This window comes from Equus caballus, chromosome 1 (assembly GCF_041296265.1).
Source record: "Equus caballus isolate H_3958 breed thoroughbred chromosome 1, TB-T2T, whole genome shotgun sequence".
Classification (NCBI taxonomy): domain Eukaryota; kingdom Metazoa; phylum Chordata; class Mammalia; order Perissodactyla; family Equidae; genus Equus; species Equus caballus.
This window is the reverse complement of record NC_091684.1, coordinates 50361094-50378253: the sequence shown is the minus strand read 5'-3', so window position 1 is coordinate 50378253 and position 17160 is coordinate 50361094. Positions and strand designations below refer to the sequence as shown.

Genomic DNA, 17160 nt, shown 5'->3' with positions numbered 1-17160 from the left:
AGCCATTAAAAATTAAACAACAAATTTTCTCTATGATTTATGCTATTATTTTAATTTTACTATTGAAAGTTCTAAGGCCATAGAGTAAATCAGCTGCACAAAGGGCATTAGACAAAGATTTTGGTGCTGTGCCTTGCAATTAGACTGAAGATATGTTTTTCCTTTACTGTTACGTTTTCGAATCTGGAATAGGGCAAGGGTAAATTTCATTATTTCTCCAATGGAAGTGATTATCTAAATTTGTCTCTTCTTCCTCCAGGCAGCACACACTGCCATTTATTCTTCTGATTCATTTCCCCTAGAAAGCTGAGAAGGAGTTTTATAATGATATTATTGGTTTTGTAACTAGTGTTTCCATTGTAATGCTATTACTGAACCAATGTTGTGATAAATGGTCTGTTTACAAGGGGAATCACTTTTACAAGAAGTAGAAAATTAGACACGCTTCTGCTTTGCAATAACAATAAAAACCACAGCGAACAAATATTCTCCAGTTTATTCCCATCTGTATCAGCAGGGAAGCTTTAGAAGATGGCTTTCCCCCTAAAGTCTCCTAAACACGATTACTGCCTACAAGTGCCATGGCAAAATGCAGTTTCCCTTCAAATCCTATTCAAGACCAATACATTCTTAAGCTTGCCACAACATGGGTCCTTTAAGAAAGCCAGGCGCTGTAAACCCCACCCCTCTGCTAACTTGAAGCAGAAAGTCGGCCTTTCTGAGGCAGGCAGTTGGTGATAAAGCTGAGAGTGAGCCAGCTTGCCCCCTGCTTTGCCTGGAAGGAATGTTTCTGTTGCAATAAGCTCTAAAAGTGGAATCTTTAAGATACTATGGCATAGGGAACAATAGAAACTTGTGAAGTATGGAAGCCAGACTCTCTTAAGATTTTATCACGGTGCTGAATAAAGTGGAAAGAATGCTGTTAAATGTGAGTTTCCTCCTGTGGTGCTACTCCCTGCTAATGTTCCTCTTCCATTTCACCCAGCAAGTGAGTTTTCCAGAAGCCGTTTCCAATTAAATGAGCTGCTTGTCTCATGTACCCGATCCCCGAAAGGAAAAGTCAGGGAGAGACATAAATTTTAGTGAAAATTAAACTGGATCACTTATAATAGAGCTATTTACATTGGCTATATGTTTCTGAAGAGCAAAGCCAATTCTTTCTTTGTTTTTTCCTGCCACACCAACAATGACTAAGTTCAGAATTCCTCTAGCACTAAACTAAAAAATAACCAAGAGAAATTAGTTTAGCTGCAGCTGGCATTTCTGAGCTGTCTGCTAAAAGCAGCCATCTTGGTAAAAGATGATGTCATTTGGAACACTTGGAGTTTTAGTTTATTCTGTTACCAGTTTCCATTAGCCATTGAATAACAGTTTAATCATTAGATCAAATTTAGCTTTAAAGACAATGGAGGAGCGGGAATAAAAATTGTTCCTTTCCCCACCTCTTTATCCTGCCTAACATCTTATAAAATTTTCTAAAAGTTCAAAGCGATCGAAACATTTTTACACTTATTTTTTCCAATTTCTGTTTCCATATGTTTGCTCTTCCCTTAATTAACCCTGGATAATAAAACTAGTCTGGTCACTTTCACTTTCCAATTTTTATACGTAAGTGAAAGCTGTTTTGTGTCAACAGTGTAAAGTGTTTAGAATCATCTCACCTGCTGGGCCAATTTCCTGCAAGCCTTTCTTTTGGAGGGGAGAGGGGTATACACGTTTTGATTTTGAATTTCTTGTTTCAAAACTAGAACCCTGCATTAGACTACATTAGAGTAATTAATTTGTTTTATTTTTGACCCGTTAAAGTTTTCTAGGAGCGGGCAAGACGACAGTAAGGAAAGACGATGGTTATGTTGTAGTCTCACTTATTTGTATAGCGTAATACTATGTCTGCAGATACTTTGGAAAATTGGCGCTTAAAGAGATGTTTCAATCCACAAAAAGTGTTTATCATTTTTTCTTTTTGGATTAGATAAATGTTAGTGTCTTAATCCTACTGCGTGACATGTCCCGGCACTGTTTGCAAGATGCAAAGAGAAAAAGGAAAAAAAAGTTGCACCTTGTTTAAACAATTGAACGCTGTGTGCTTTGTGAGATTATGAGGAGTACAGAGGGCGGTGTGTCTCTTTGCAAATTCTTTCTTAACGAGGTTAACCTGTGGCTGTTGTTTCAGGCCCCCCTCCCCCACCTCCCCTTCCTTGCAGGGGAACTTTCTGTTCTCTTAGCCCTATCCAAAGCTTCCCAGTCAAACTCACTGAGAAGATAAAACTGAAAGGGCTGCGTGTATGTTTGAAACAGACAGAGGGAGACACGAGCACACACAGTCTGCGGAAGATGGGGCCACGACTCGGCCGGGGCTAGATGCCGGAGCCGGGCTGACCTTTCCACGTGTGCCTAGCACCTGCGAGGCCAGGGGGCCATTGGGTTCCTTTTTCCAAGAGCGGGCGCGAGCCCGGAAGAGGCTGGGCGGCCGTGGGTTTAGGACAGGGGGCTCGGAGGCCCTCCCTCGGAACACGTGCGGCCGGAGAGCGGCGGGTGCTGAGACCGGCCTGGTTTTCCCGCACCGGCAGTGCCCGGGCGTCCCTGGCCCGCCGGCCGACGCCGGGAGGCGGGCCGCGGCGGCCGCGGGCGGGTCCCGGAGCTTTCGGCAAGCTTTGCAGGATGGCCTAGTGAGCGCGCCAGGCCCGGCTGGAGCTAGCCCCAGTGCAATACTGCCCGAGCCCGGGCGGGGTCTCTGTTCTCTGGCAGAGGAGGTCCCTTGGCAGCGGGAAGCTCCCTCTCTTTCTCTCGCCGCCGCTTCGAGTCTGCGCCCTGGTGCCAGTCGCCCAGCTCGGCGCTCCCCTGTGCTCGGCCGGCGCCCACTCATTCGCAGCCCAGCCTTCGCCGCCGCCGCCTCCCTGCTCCTCCTCCTCCTCCTTTCCCTAGCCCGCCGCGGCCATGGCGGACAGCGCCAGCGAGAGCGACACGGACGGGGCGGGGGGCAACAGCAGCAGCTCGGCCGCCATGCAGTCGTCCTGCTCGTCGACCTCGGGCGGCGGCGGCGGCGGTGGCGGCGGGGGAAGCGGCGGCGGTGGGAAGTCGGGGGGCATTGTCATCTCGCCGTTCCGCCTGGAGGAGCTCACCAACCGCCTGGCCTCGCTGCAGCAGGAGAACAAGGTGCTGAAGATCGAGCTGGAGACCTACAAACTCAAGTGCAAGGCTCTGCAGGAGGAGAACCGCGACCTGCGCAAAGCCAGCGTGACCATCGTGAGTGCCCCCGGGGGGCGCGCCGCAGCGCCGACCTCCGCCCGCCCCCGGGAGAGGCTGCACCCCGACCCAGGCAGCCCCCGGGCTCCCCGAGGCTCCCGAGGAGCCGCAGCGAGCACAATCCCAGTCGAGACCTGCGGGCTCCCGGAGGGTGGGGGAGAGGGAGGCGCCCCTTCGGGGCCATGCGGGTCTGTCCTCCCCGGGGGTCTCGGCCCCTCATGGGGTGCGGGAGAAGGCTGCTGGGACAACCAGGCACGGAACGCCTCTGGGGAGGAGGCCGCTCCCGGGCAGAACTAGAGGCTGGCGGTGTGACTGGGGGGCGGGGTGGGACTTTTTTCAGCCCTAGTACGCCTGAGGGGTGCGCCCAGAATCTGGGGAGCCGTAGGCTCAGGGAGAGTGAGGAAGCTGGGGCCAGTTCCGGGGGCACGGCTTGGGTGCGGGGGGTGCGCAGCTGGGCTGGGCACTTCGCTGGCATCAGGACAGCGCTAGCTGGATCACTCGGGGAGGGGGCGGGAGAGAGTGGCCGGGAATCCGGGAAGTGGAGTTTTCTGGCCAGGATCGAGAGGGAAGGGCGGGTACCGTAGCTGATGCTCCCACCTCCGTTGGAAGTCCTTTCCTTGGTTGGGGATGGGGGGTGTTGGCGGCGACGGCGACGGTGTACAGCCAGGAGAATGCAGCATCCTATACTGGCCTGGACAGAGTGAAGGGTGTGCTGAAACCAGGGTGAAGGGTAGCGACTGACTCCCTTGCTAAGCCAGATGTACGTGTGTTTGCTTCATTGGTGGTGGAATGTCTAGGGGTATTTTGCCTCTGAGCCCAGAGACTTGACGGGAGAGGAGGCTGGCTGTTCTGTTTCCACCTGGCCCCTGGAGGCTTTCCCGAAGCGGGTAAGATTAGATGCATAGGTCTCCTTCCTAGTGTAGCAGGCATTTAGAAAGGCCACTATAGCCGTGATGAGGCTAAACTAACTGGAAAAAGTACACTGTGTGCTCTCACCTAACTTCCCTGCCAGCTAGCCACATCATTAACATGCAGAATCCCCATACAGACAACTCTATTCAGATCAAAACGGTTTCCGAGCCAGGAGCAGAGAAGAAAATGTCCAGAAGTCAAGGGGATAAATTCCCATAGCTGCCGCACAATAACTGATTAGACTGAACCTTCAGATGGAGAAAAAGACATAAATTTGGGGACGGATCAAAGATCCCACTCTGGAAGTGGAATGGGGCAGGTTTAGGATGCACCTGTCCCAAGAAAAAATCTTTAGTGGAGGAGTGAGTGTGTAGGTGTGAGTTGATGTGGATGCTCCCTCAGTGCTAGCGCATACGTGGGAACTGGATGACATTGTGAATTTGCTTAAAAAGCAGGTTTCCGCCCAAGTGTCAGTGTGATTGGCACCCTAAACAAATTGATTATAGACAGACAGTTTGCTCGAATTTAGTCCTGGTGAATCGAATTGGAGCAACATTCACGTATGTCCAGACTGTAAAGTTCTTGAAATGTCCTTTTGGTAGGAAGGGGGAGGAATTTGCAGAGGCAGTCACTTCCAAGCCTCCTCTATTGCTTTCTTGGCTGAGAGAGATCTCTCTGCTGAGTCCGGGTTTGAGAAGAGGGGGAAGCTGGTGGAAGCAGTTTATTTAAGGTTTGAGTTAGTAAATGAGAGGGTTAGTTTCTTGGAGAATGTGAACCATGGAAAGCAGTAAAACTGAGATGAAACAATCTCTAGCCTCTTGGGTACAGTGAGCACTTCAGGCTGTTTTTGTTTGTTTGGGAGGGAGGATAAGGGGGTGGAGATACTAAGAAAGGGTTATCTGTTTGACACTTTAACCATAATAAAAGTAGGTCTGTAAATTGTACACAAACATATTGGCTTTGCACAGACACATTCATTCCTGGTGTAGAAGATCAGAGGCCTTCTGAATACTTGGTTTGAAGAGTGTGTAAAGTGGTGGCTTTATTTCTTAGCACTTAACTCTCACCTGAAACTGACATCCAATCAAATATACTTTGTAAATATTCTGTCGCCCTCCTGAGTAGTTTTAAAATTGTTTTGGATGACAGTTTACAAGTACTAGGAACTTCTCAGTTCGGCTTTAATCTCTGATTAATGTATGCAAGGAGCCAAATAAAAGTGCTTGTGGTTTACCTGGTTCCTTAGTACTTGGCAGGTGTTATTAAGGAGCCGTATGACAAATGCAGAGAAGAGATGCCTTTAAGGTTTTGAGAGTTTTAACTGACCAAGGACCCAGATTGTGTTGGGGTGGGTTCGACTTTAGGTATGTAATTTGGGAGGAGAAATGTGTATGACTCCATGAAATGGGTCTGTGAATGTAAGGAGTCCATTGAATAACACTGTGTGGTAGTTTATGTTAAGGTTAAGCTGCACAGCCCCTGACAACTCTAAGTTAAACATAGCCCTTGCTGGTAGCTGCCTAGGAAGTTTGTGACAAGTCCTAGATACTCAGTTAAGTGAAGGCCTTCCTAGATTTTTCACTATTTTAGTTAATTTGAAGGGAAGATGGTACCATAATCCTATTACTTGCCTTCCTGGCTCTTATTAGTTCCTCTGTTACAATGTTAACTTTGATGTTCTTGACCACTAAAGGTGATTATGGCTGTCTTTTGTTTTCTCTGAACATATTCAGGAAGGTATACTGCTAATCAGCCACACTCTGAAGAAGAGAGAGGTGCCAGTGTTGTTTGCTTTTGTTTAAACAGACTTTATTTTTTAGAGCAGTTTTAGGTTTGCAGCGAAATTGATCAGAAGGTACAGAGATTTCCTATACTCCCCGCTCTCCCCCATAACAACCTCCCCCACCAGAGAGGTACGTTTGTTACAACTGGTGAACTGACACTGACACATCATGATCATGCAAGGTCCATAGTTTACATTAGGGTTCACTCTTGGTTTTGTACAATCTATGGGTCTGGATAAATGTATAATGACACGTATCCACCATTATAGTATCATACAGAATAGATCCAGTGCCCTAAAAATCCTCTGTGCTCTGCCTTTTCATCCCTCCCTAACCCTTGGCTCTTTTTACTGTCTCTATAGTTTCGCTTTTTGCAGAATGTCATGTAGTTGGAATCATACAGTATGTAGCCTTTTCAGATTGTCTTCTTTCACTCAGTAATATGCATTTAAGGCTCCTCCATGTCTTTACATGGCTTCATAGATCATTTCTTTTTAGGGCTGAATAATATTCCATTGTCTGGGTGTTTATCTGTTTACCTGCTGAATGACTCGGTTGCTTCCAAGTTTTGGCAATTATGAATAAAGCTGCAATAAACATCCATGTGCAGGCTTTTGTGTGTACAGAAGATTGAGCTCATTTGGGTAAATACCAAGGAGCGCAATTGCTGGGTTCTATGGTAAGAATATTTTTAGTTTTGTTGAGAAACTGCCAAGCTGTCTTCCAGAGTGGCTGTGCCATTTTGCATTCCCACCAGCAGTGAATGAGAGTTCCCGTTGCTCCACATACTTATCAGCATTTGGTGTTGTCAGTATTCTGGATGTTGGCCGTTCTAATAGGTGTGTAGTGGGATCTCATTGTTGTGCCCTCTTTTTTTAAGCCGAGTCCAAAAGCCGATAGAAGCTCTTAACCAGTGATCATTTTGCTCTCTTTTGGTTTATAAGTGTTTTTTCATGGTCTGTGTTCTCAGCATCTGCATGGTAGAGGTAAACATCATCGATGGGGAAGCATCAACTGGACAAGGCCCTTCATCCATGTCTGCAGGTGTCCAGAGCATCTGGGGGTCATGGCTTGTCCCTAGTGTATTTTACTTGGGGCTTAGAGGTAGAATGGAATGTTTTGAGCGATTATCCAGTTTCTCCTAGTAAATCAGCAGTTGATCCAGGCTGATGATTACAGATCATAATTTCTACTTTGGAGTGGAGAAAAACAAAAAACAAATGTTCACTCACCCTATTTGAGTAGCTTTTAGGTGTTAGCCTAGATTTTAGCTTAGATCTATCTGGCTTGCACTATCTCTCTGGCTTTTGGGTGAAAATGTAATTGGAGATTATCTGTTTCAGTGTATTGAGAGGTGTCCAGAGCTGCTGGTCTCTGAGAAGGTGAGGAAATGCAATTGTGGGCAGTAACTGGATGGCTTCAACGTTCTGCACTAGTTTCTGGTGTTCTCAGAGCATAAGCAGGGCTTCACCCCGGTGTGGCTACTTCTCTAAGGTGGATGCCTTTTCTAGACCAGTTCAGACCTTCAGCATGTATTTAGTTTGAAAATAAAGGCCTGTAATAAACTTCTAGTATTTAAGTGTCTTTTTCTAACTACAAAATTAGTCCTTCATTATAGAAGTTTAGGGAAGTAAAGAAGTACCAAGGCATTTTGAAGTTCTAGTAGAAAAACATGTTGCTATAGCATGATCAGAAAACCTGGCTATTTTAAACATCAACAGGGTAATGGTTTCATTAACCGATAAAAGCTACTATATAGTTAATGTTGTGGATTTTGGATTATTTACTCTGGAAGCGTAATACACTATTTTCCATTTTTAAGACTTCGTTTTGGCAGACTCTCTGAAGCTATCAGATCAACATTGCCCTTGTAAAGAGGTACAGTGTGTCTTTTTTTTTTCCTGGTTAAAAAAAAAAAAATCCTAGATTCTTATGGAAACACCCAGCTGTAGACACAACTTTGAGAAAAGTATGACCTCACTGTTAGGACTAACTGTACATAGGTCCAGTCTTAAAGACGCTATTCTTAGATTTCTTTTGCAGTTCAAATCTTCACATTTGTTCCTTCTGTGTGTTTCATGTAATTTATTTGTATTGGTTAAAAAAACACAAAACCATACAGAAGGTTGTGAGAGGCTTTTACAGTGTTCTCCTTATTTATTTTGCTGGGTTTGGGGAAGAGTTCAGAGAATGACCAGTATCTGGTTTGTGGTGACTCTTGTTCAAGGCCAGAGAGACTGGTCTAAAGCAAAAAGCTAAAGTAGTCATTGCTTGCTTAAAAACTTTCAGTGGCTCCCCATTGCCCTCTGGGTCCAGGTAAACTTTCTAGTGGTTTACCAGGCTTTGCATGATTTGGCTCCTGCTTGCTTCAGAGACACAACCCTTACATTCTTGAAGCTCTCTGCTGAATTGCTAGTTCTTGGAATTTCGGTAGGTTTCTCTGGCTCCTTTAGCATGTACCTCCTGCCCTTAAATGTTTTTCCCTACTCCTCCTCTCCCTTCTGCCTTGTAAATCCAAGTAGACTGTACTGCCTCCACCACCCCCACCCCAGTGTGCACTGGCACGGCCTCGTTGCCAGCCACATACTGGGTTATGTGCCCATTCATGTCCCACAGGACCCATCTATCACTCTCCTGCCCCCTTCATATAGGTCTCCCCCAGTAGATGTGTAAATTCCTTTGGGGACAGAATTTGCCTTGTTCATTCCCATTCGTCAGTGCTGGCATGCGGTAGACTCTCAGGGGAATGTTGGGTTGACTCCAGAGGCATTGGATGATGAGGTATTTTTGGTTTTTTACTGGGTTGAGGGTGCTCATCCTGTCTCCTGACCTTGTGCTCATAGAGCCACTCTCCTGCCTGTGTCCTGAACCACAGCAAACACCATCTTTGCCAGAGTTGGTTTAACAGGCTGGATGGATGAATGGATACACTGTATATTTGGGGGTCCACTGCACTCAGGGTGTGCCCCAAGCCCTTGCCTTCTAACCATGGGTGATGTTGAAGGCTACCTTGTAGCATATACCTAGACCATTGTGATACATTTCACCTCTGGAAGGGGACGAAGTGTCCTCAGGTTCACCTTTTTGAGAGTTTTTGTGCAAGGCTTAGGGGAAAAAGTGACTGTGTTGGAAGTTTTCTGATTGCCACTTCGGGTTTGGTGATGGTGACAGATCACTTCAGGCGTTGCTTCTGACTTTCTTTATTGTTAAAATGCCCCACAGCCACCTCTGGGAAACAGCAAGTACCAGAGGCCTGAAGCTCTGACTAGGGAAATACCTGCAGAAAGACTCATGACACTCACTGAATCCTCGTACATGTCCACGTGTGGCCTGCAGAGTGGAGTGTGGGGGGTTGATACAGTGTCACACATGGTGTACTTGTGTTGTTTTTTTTTTCTTCCTTAAATCACGCCTTGCAGAGATAATTGTGTTGACACACAAAAATGCTAATCTGAGCTTTTAAACTACAGCCAGGCTGAGCAAGGGTAACAGTTTTCTTCCTTGTTCCCTCTGCATGCTTTTCCCCTCTGTGGGTAGGTGTTGCTTTTTGTTTTCAATCACAATGCAGTTGCTTTTAGATAGGTTGAATTATTGTCAAAGCTGGTGAAGTAAATGTTCACAGGTTCAGTGTGTTCCCGCTTGGTGGTGGTTGAAATTTTCTTGACAGGGAAACTAATGCTCTGGAAAACATTTCTAATCGTCAGGATCTTGGAGTGGTGTTAACTTGCAGACTCTTCCTACTTCTCTAAGACTGTCAGATTTTCTTGTCTTTTATGGCTGTCAAGCCCACAGCTGTGAATTTTATCCCACTGTTCAAACCAGTAAATGGCAAACGTCACTGTTTTGTAGGCGTTCTCTTTTAGGGAGAAGAATGTTAAAGGAAGAGTTAATAGTTGGATTGATGGTTGTTTAGGATTAACTCACCCCCTTACTTATTATTAGTTTCGAGATCTGATGTATGAGGTGCAGTTCAGTGATTAAAATTCATCGTAATACTCATTTGTTTAATGCTGGGAAATTTTCTGTGATTCCCCCCGCCCCCTTTGCTTCCTCAGTAAAGCACAAAATGGCATGTGATAAATACAGCCTGAAATGGGCAGGATTCATCCTACAAGTGCTTATGAACAGCCTACTGTGTGCCAGATAGTCTGAAATATCTGGAAGGAATGTAAGGGCTTCTCCAGCAGCCTACCAGGGGTTGCACTTGACTTTCATTCAGCTTGGCCCTGGCTGCGTGCTGGAGGGAATTCAGAGCAGAGGGACGGGCTTTCCCTCTCCAGTACTTTCCAGCCCAGAGAGTTGTGAAGCCCAGAAATAACCAACGTGCAAGTGGAAGCAAGAAAGGCAGTTCAGGCCAGCTCCTGTAGGGGTTCCCAGGGAGGGCCACATTACCTTTCAGGATCTGAAATGAAGTCCATCTATCTCAGAGAATACCTCGAGGGGAAACAGTGTGTCATATTCGCTCAGTTTAATTAGCCTGTAGTTGATTTTGTAAGGCAGAGATGGGGAGAGCTGTTGTTCAATTTGTCTATGTCAAGGTGGCACAGGGAGGCCTTTGTTTGTTTTTAATTTTCTTGTTTATGTGGTGATGATTGAAAAGAAATGTCATTGATGTTTTAATTTCATAATTTGCGTCTGTCAGTAGATGGAAATCATCTAGGTGGTTTTTCCTCTATTCCTGTTACACTCTGGGGCCCACCCACATTCCCTTCATGGAATATTGTTGGGTCGACCAAATTTCCTAAGTTTTTCATCCCAAACTGTGTGAAAGCAAAGAGTTCTTGCTTTAAAATTCGTTAGAGATACTATTTTACGGGCAATTTCAAATTCCAGTTTGTTAAAAAAACAGCGTTGATTGACGGGATAATCTTGCTCGCATCTGTTCCAGATCAGCCCAGCCTGTGTGGGTGCCAGGTGTGTGTCCAAAGTGATCTGGTTAATACCCTCCGGGGCATCTCAGGGCGCTGAGGATCAAGTGAGGCCGCCCGTCGCTCAGGAGCAGCGTCGGGGCTACTCAGCCAGACGTAGGCCATAATTCAAACGAGTTTTCCATAGAAGGAAAGAAGAAAGTGAAAGAATGAAAACAACATGGAGTATGGGTGGGCTAAAGAAAGTTCTTAGAAATCTAGTACCTGCGTGAAACCCTTTGTGTGTTACTTTCATGAGTGAATAGTTTGAGTCTTTTGTGCTGTCAGCTTTTTGAAATTGAATTAGAAGGACTGATGTAGACCTGAGAGAAAAATAATTCTATTTAGTGTTTAATTATAGAAAGAGTTTCTCAACGGATGAAATTATTTGCATGTAAGCGGTGATTTTTTTCCCCCGCTTAGCCTAATATACCAACTCAAATAATAACTTTTATTCTATTTAGATTTTGGTGGGTTTTTTTTGGTTCTTCACCAGACAAGCCTTAATTTATCTAAACAAACACATTTGCTAAGAGTCAAAACGTTGTGTCTCTGCTTCATTTAGTAGCTCCTGATTATAGGAACACTAAAATTTGAGGAAAAAAATCTACTAGATGATTTTAATGTCTTTGTTAACCAAAGAGTACAATTTTAAGTATATACACCATCAAGTAGAGGTTTAGACTTCCTCAGGTCCAGATCACTGGCTGATCCATGTCTTTTGGAAAGTGTGTTAACTACTGCACGTCATTTTGAACCTTGAATGCATGTAGTTTATTACTGAGAAATAGCTTAGGTGCCCAGAGAAGAGGGCCACTGACTTTTTTGATTTTCTTTTTATTGTGGTAAAATATACACAACATGAAAGTAACCATTTTAACCATTTTTAAGTGTACAATTCAGTGGCATTAAGTGCATTCACAATGTTATGCAACCATCACCACTATCCGTTTCCAGAAGTTTTTAGTCATCTCAAACCAAAACTCTGTCTCCACTAAACAATAATGCTCCATTTCCCCCCTACCACCAGCCCCTGGTAACTTCTATTCTTAGTGACTTAAATTTTTTATTTTTAAAAGAAATACTTAGCTCTGTAATAGCAGATAGCTGCTTTTTATTGTCCTGGCATTGAAGTTCTGAATTTGGACCTAAAACATTTTAATTAAAATGCTGTGGATGTTTTTCTCCAACTTAAATTTTTATTGCCTATTGGCTAATCCACATCTGGTTCTTTTCCGTCATTCAACAGACACGTAGGGCACCCCAGCCCTATGCCCTGCCCTGCGCTTGGCACCATTTGTCCTAATTTGTGCTTAGAGTAAACATTCGGATGTGGAGAACCTTGGGAGGGAATGACCCACAGTGAGGGCTTGTCCTCCAGGAAAGAGAAACGACTTTGCTCTAACACCTCATAAATGATGATGATGATGGCTTTTTTTTCTTTTTTGTGAGGAAGACTGGCCCTGAGCTAACATCTGTTGCTAATCTTCCTCTTTTTTGCTTGAGGGAGATTGTCACTGAGCTAACGTCTGTCTCAATCTTCCTCTATTTTATGTGGGATGCTGCCACAGGATGGCTTGACAAGCAGTGCCATGTCTGTGCCCGGGATCCGAACCTGTGAACCCCAGGCTGCCAAAGCAGTGTTCGAACTTAACTGCTACACCCACCGGGATGGCCCCAATTGCTTTTTTTTTCAGTCAAATCTCTTGTAAGCATTCAATTTTCTTGACAACATTTTGAAGAAACCATAGTTTAAGAAAGTTTGAAGAAAAAAAAGCTTGAAGAAATGAATAACAATTCTTATTTGCCAGCATTGCCCCACTTCCAAATCATTTGTGTTTCTGTGGTAACAACTAACGTTCACCCAGTGATTACTATGGGATAGGTACTATGGGTGGATTTGCATATATCCTCTTCTTTAATCCTCACCCCCACCCTGTGTGATCTATACTACTGTTATCCATAGATACAGACTTGCAAATTTAGGCCCAGAGAGGTTATGTAACTTGTCTGAGGTCCCGGGGCTGTCAGGTGGGGCCGGAATTTGAACCCAGGTCTGGCCTCCCAGCTTAAGCAGAAGGCTACACAGCCTGTGGGAGGATGGAATATAAATTAATTCATGAACAGTTTCATCGTCATCCTGTTGTGGGCATTTTCCGCTGGGTTGTTCCTGCGTTGTTCTATTCGTTCAGTTAGAGCAGTGAGGGCTGCCCCATTACCACAGCAAATTCCCAGGATGCCAGGCCGCAGGGAGTGTTTCCAGGGTAGCAAACTCCCTACCTTGGAAGAGAAACAACGATGGAGAGGGGGCCTTTGGTGCATGGGGGGCATTCTGTGCATCCCTTTCTGGCTCTGTCGCCCTCCGGCCATAGTCTATTCCACCCTGGTACCCTGTCCCAGATACCTGAGTAAGTGGCCACCTGTGCTTACATCACAGCCATCTGGGCTCCCTGCCGCTGCCCCTCGCCCCATCCCAGTCTGGAATCAGTCTCTTTGTACTTATGTTATAACCTCGACTTAAAAATAGTCTGACTAGCACAGTCATGATGGAGTTTTTTCAACAAATGCATTGATCGCCTGCTGTATGCCAGGCAGTGTGCCATGCATAAGGACCGGGATGAGACTGCACGTGGGGTGTTGGTGGAGGGCCCCTCATGCCATCTGGGAGTGGGGACCGGAGTCAAGGAGGGCTCTCCCTCTCTGGAGGTTATCTTTAAGCTAAGACCTGAAGGATAAGGTGAAGTTAATCTAGAGAAAGGTGGGGGTGGGGTGGTGGCAGGAGGCAGCATTCCTCACAACCAGGACAGAACCTGAATGTCAAGATGGAATGAAAACTGAGGCGGAGAGCTGAGCCCAGGTGAGCAAGTCTGGTGGGCTCTCTTCCTGGTTCCATCCGGGGGGGGGGCTACTGCAGAAGAGGGGAGGGAGGGGCGGGAGACAACAGGAGCCTTTCTGCCTGGTAATAATCTGCTCTGGCTGCTTAGTGCAGGCATTTATTTGTGTTTTCCTTCTGTACTATTTGAGGACAGGTACTTTGTCACTTATCACCTATAAGATGATCTGTCTTATTCCATGATAATAGTAAATACGTATCACAGTCTTACTGTGTGCCTGGGACAGTTCTGTTTCATTCTCACAGCAGCCGTTTGCTTTCTCCACGTCACGGATGCAGAAATGAGGCAGGGGAGTCTCTGCAGCCTCTCCAAGGTCACAGTAATGGGTAGAACAGGGATTGAACCAGGCAGTGGCATGGGACCTTGCGTGGTGACTGGCACCTAAAAGCCCTGCCATTTGAAGGCTCACTTGCATTTTCCCACAGCCTTCACCCAGTAGCTGCTCAATAGAGTCTGTGGCATTTATTTTGGGAGGTGCCCAGGTTTACTTTTTATAAACTCTCTAATGGAGTACAGTGTACAGTAAAATGTACAAGCTTTGAGTGCACAAATTTATTGAAAAGTGCTTAGTGAATTTACAAATGAATTCACCAGTGTAATCACATCGTCCCTCTCAAGGTCCATGCTACTATCAGCACACCCCCCCCCCCCCCCCCGCCCCACCTCAAGCTCCCTTGCACTCTGTTCCAGTCATTCCCCCCCAAAATAGCTTTGTTGTGACTTCTATCACTATAGATTTGGTTATTTTTTAACTTCATATAAGGGGCTTTATACAGAATGTACTTTTTGTGTCTAGATTCTTTCACTTATTGTCTTAGTTCATACCTTTACTAGTGTGTAGTAAACAGCATCCATGCTGTTGCTGGGTAGCCCCACCCCTTCCCTCAGTGTTGAACACTGGGCATTGGGACAGTGTGAAAGGAATGTGGCACAGCAGAGGACACAAGGCCCTGTAGAATGTGGGCTCCAGTTAATTGAGGTTCTAGCTACCTCACTAGCTAGTCACATTGCATTCAGAGCCTTTGAGCCTCGGTGGACTTGCCCATTGAACACTGTAGTCTAAAGGGTTAATACCGGTGTTGCTTCCATCCCACTGTTCTTATGAGGATTAAATGAGACAATACAGATCAAAGTGTTTGGGTAATTTGTAAATTATTATTCCTCTAGAAAATGATGTTAAAGATTATTAGTAAGCCACCCCTCCCCCACTTTCTATTCTCCAAACTGTATTTCAAAATCAGAACTGTTCTTAATAGTCCTCTGAGATGATGTTAGCAAAATAGTGTCTGGAAACCTGAGAGGGGCAGCTGAGGCAGCAAGCACCAGACTCTGTGGAGACCTCAGGCTGGGGAGCTCTGCAGCCCGGCTTCTCAGAGCCTGTGTTTCTTTGGCATTTGGGGATGCCTGGGAGCTTGGCCAATTTCCTAGGGTTTGGTGAGTCAGGATTAAACCAGCCTGGGTGGCCATGTAAAAGTAACAGGACAGCAGAAGGCAAACACATTTCCTAAAAGATCCGTTTTTCCCTTGTAGGTCAGTTGTAGGGCTCTTTCCATTATTTCTTGAAAACAGCCAGCGAGAGTCTTTTCCCAGTTTTCTGTCTTTAGTACTGTGGACAGCAGACAGTTAAAGCCGTGTGACTTTTGACCCTGTTTCGTGGGGGTATGGATTCCAGAGGGTGGACTTTGATGGCCCGAATGTGAGCGCCACTCCTACTGAGCTGCTGGTCTAAAGAACAGAAACCAAAACATGGATATCTTTCAAATTGACCGACTTTGCAGGCTCGCAGTACCCAAAGGATGGAAGGACAGCCCTGCTCATGAGCCAGGGGCAGGTCTGTGGGAGGCCAGAAGTGTTCTCTTTTTGCAGGGGACTCCGCAAGTGACCTGTTTTCTCTGTGTTGCCTCTGGATCTTCTCTGGCGATAGAAATGGTAGCCTGGGGACTTTTTGAAGGTTGAAGGAACATGCTTTTCACTAGGGCACTGTCATGGTTTTATTGTCCTGGTGTGAAGGCTTTTGGTGTGAAGAGGGGGCAAGGAAGACAGTTTGTGTAATTCAGTGACTCAGTTGGCATTGTAAATAAACAAGTTAAGGTAAGCTATCTTGAACTCTCTTTTTTTTTTTTTTAAAGATTGGCACCTGAGCTAACATCTGTTGCCAGTCTTTTAATTTTTTAAAATTTCTTCTTCTCCTCAAAGCCCCCCAGGACACAGCTGTATATTCTAGCTGTGAGTGCCTCTGGTTGTGCTATGTCATGTGGGACGCTGCCTCAGCATGGCCTGATGAGTGGTGCCATGTCCGCACCCAGGATCCAAACCGGCGAAACCCTGGGCCTCCGAAGCAGAGTACGCGAACCCAACCGCTCAGCCACGGGGCCGGCCCCTTGAACTTTTACCTCTTTTGCTGTCATCTGTCCACCGGGAGGTGGGGCTCTAGCCACGACTATTGGAATCTTTTAGGTTTTTCTCTGCCTCCCTCCCATGCCTCTTTAATGCCTTCCCATTGAACTCTGTCAGGTAAGGGAGATTAGCACTAATGACTTTAATCCCTTATTTGATTGGTTCTTATTTGGCCCAGAGCCTTGCAGCTGTGGGTCACTGGTACCTCATGGATGGTGTCAAAAGGCAGTGGGAGTTCACTTTTAGCCCCCAAATGGAAACCAGTAGGCTCTGCTGCTTTTCTTAAGCACAGTGTATTCTTCTCTAGTTCTCAAGTTCCTCTAGGTTCCACTGCTCACTTTTTTTTGTTTTTATCCTTTGAATGTATGTGTTGCTGATTAGCATTCTCCGTTACGCCATCTGTGTGAATTATCCCTCCTTCCAGTTTTATTCATTAACTCCTTTCTGTTTTCCACCCCAGGGTTCTTGAGAGAAGTTGGTATAATCGAGAGAGACTTGGAAACCAGATAGGGTTGCCAGATTTAGCAAATAAAAACACAGAATGAGGAGCGTATTTGAATTTCAGATAAACAATGAATAATTTTTGAGTATACGAATGTCCCCATTGTTGCATGGAACATACGTCTACTAAAAAATTATTCGCTGTTTATTGCAAGTGCAGATTTAACTGTGCATTCTGTATTTTATCTGGCAATCCTAAAACCCATAGGACTTTTTACAAAAATCTCAGTTCTGCTGCTTCCTAGCTCTGTGATCATATGACAACTCACCTTGACCCCTAAGCCACCGTGCCTTCTTCTCTAAAAGGAAATCAATGATATCTTAGCTCTCAGGTTTGGGGGATAAAAGATGTGACTTATGCAAGCCCTCTGGACTCATTCAGTACACATTTTCTTTTTCTCCGTTTATCCAAGGATTAAGGATTTACTTCTTGTCTGTCTTCCTTTTCCTTTTCTCCTTTGTGAAGCCCACCCACTGTCCTCTATTTACTGTGGCTCTTTGGGGTCTTCTCAGGACGTC

General features: G+C 45.5%; 1 protein-coding gene across 1 annotated transcript in view; it reads left to right on the top strand.

Moving 5' to 3' along the window:
* The first annotated feature begins 1971 nt into the window (after positions 1-1971).
* CCDC6 (coiled-coil domain containing 6) overlaps positions 1972-17160 on the top strand; it is a 108328-nt gene continuing 93139 nt past the window's right edge. The window contains exon 1 of the mRNA XM_001503415.6: positions 1972-3246. Within this exon, the coding sequence (XP_001503465.1) occupies positions 2938-3246 (309 nt within the window). The 5' untranslated portion in view covers positions 1972-2937. The remainder of the gene's footprint in view (positions 3247-17160) is intronic.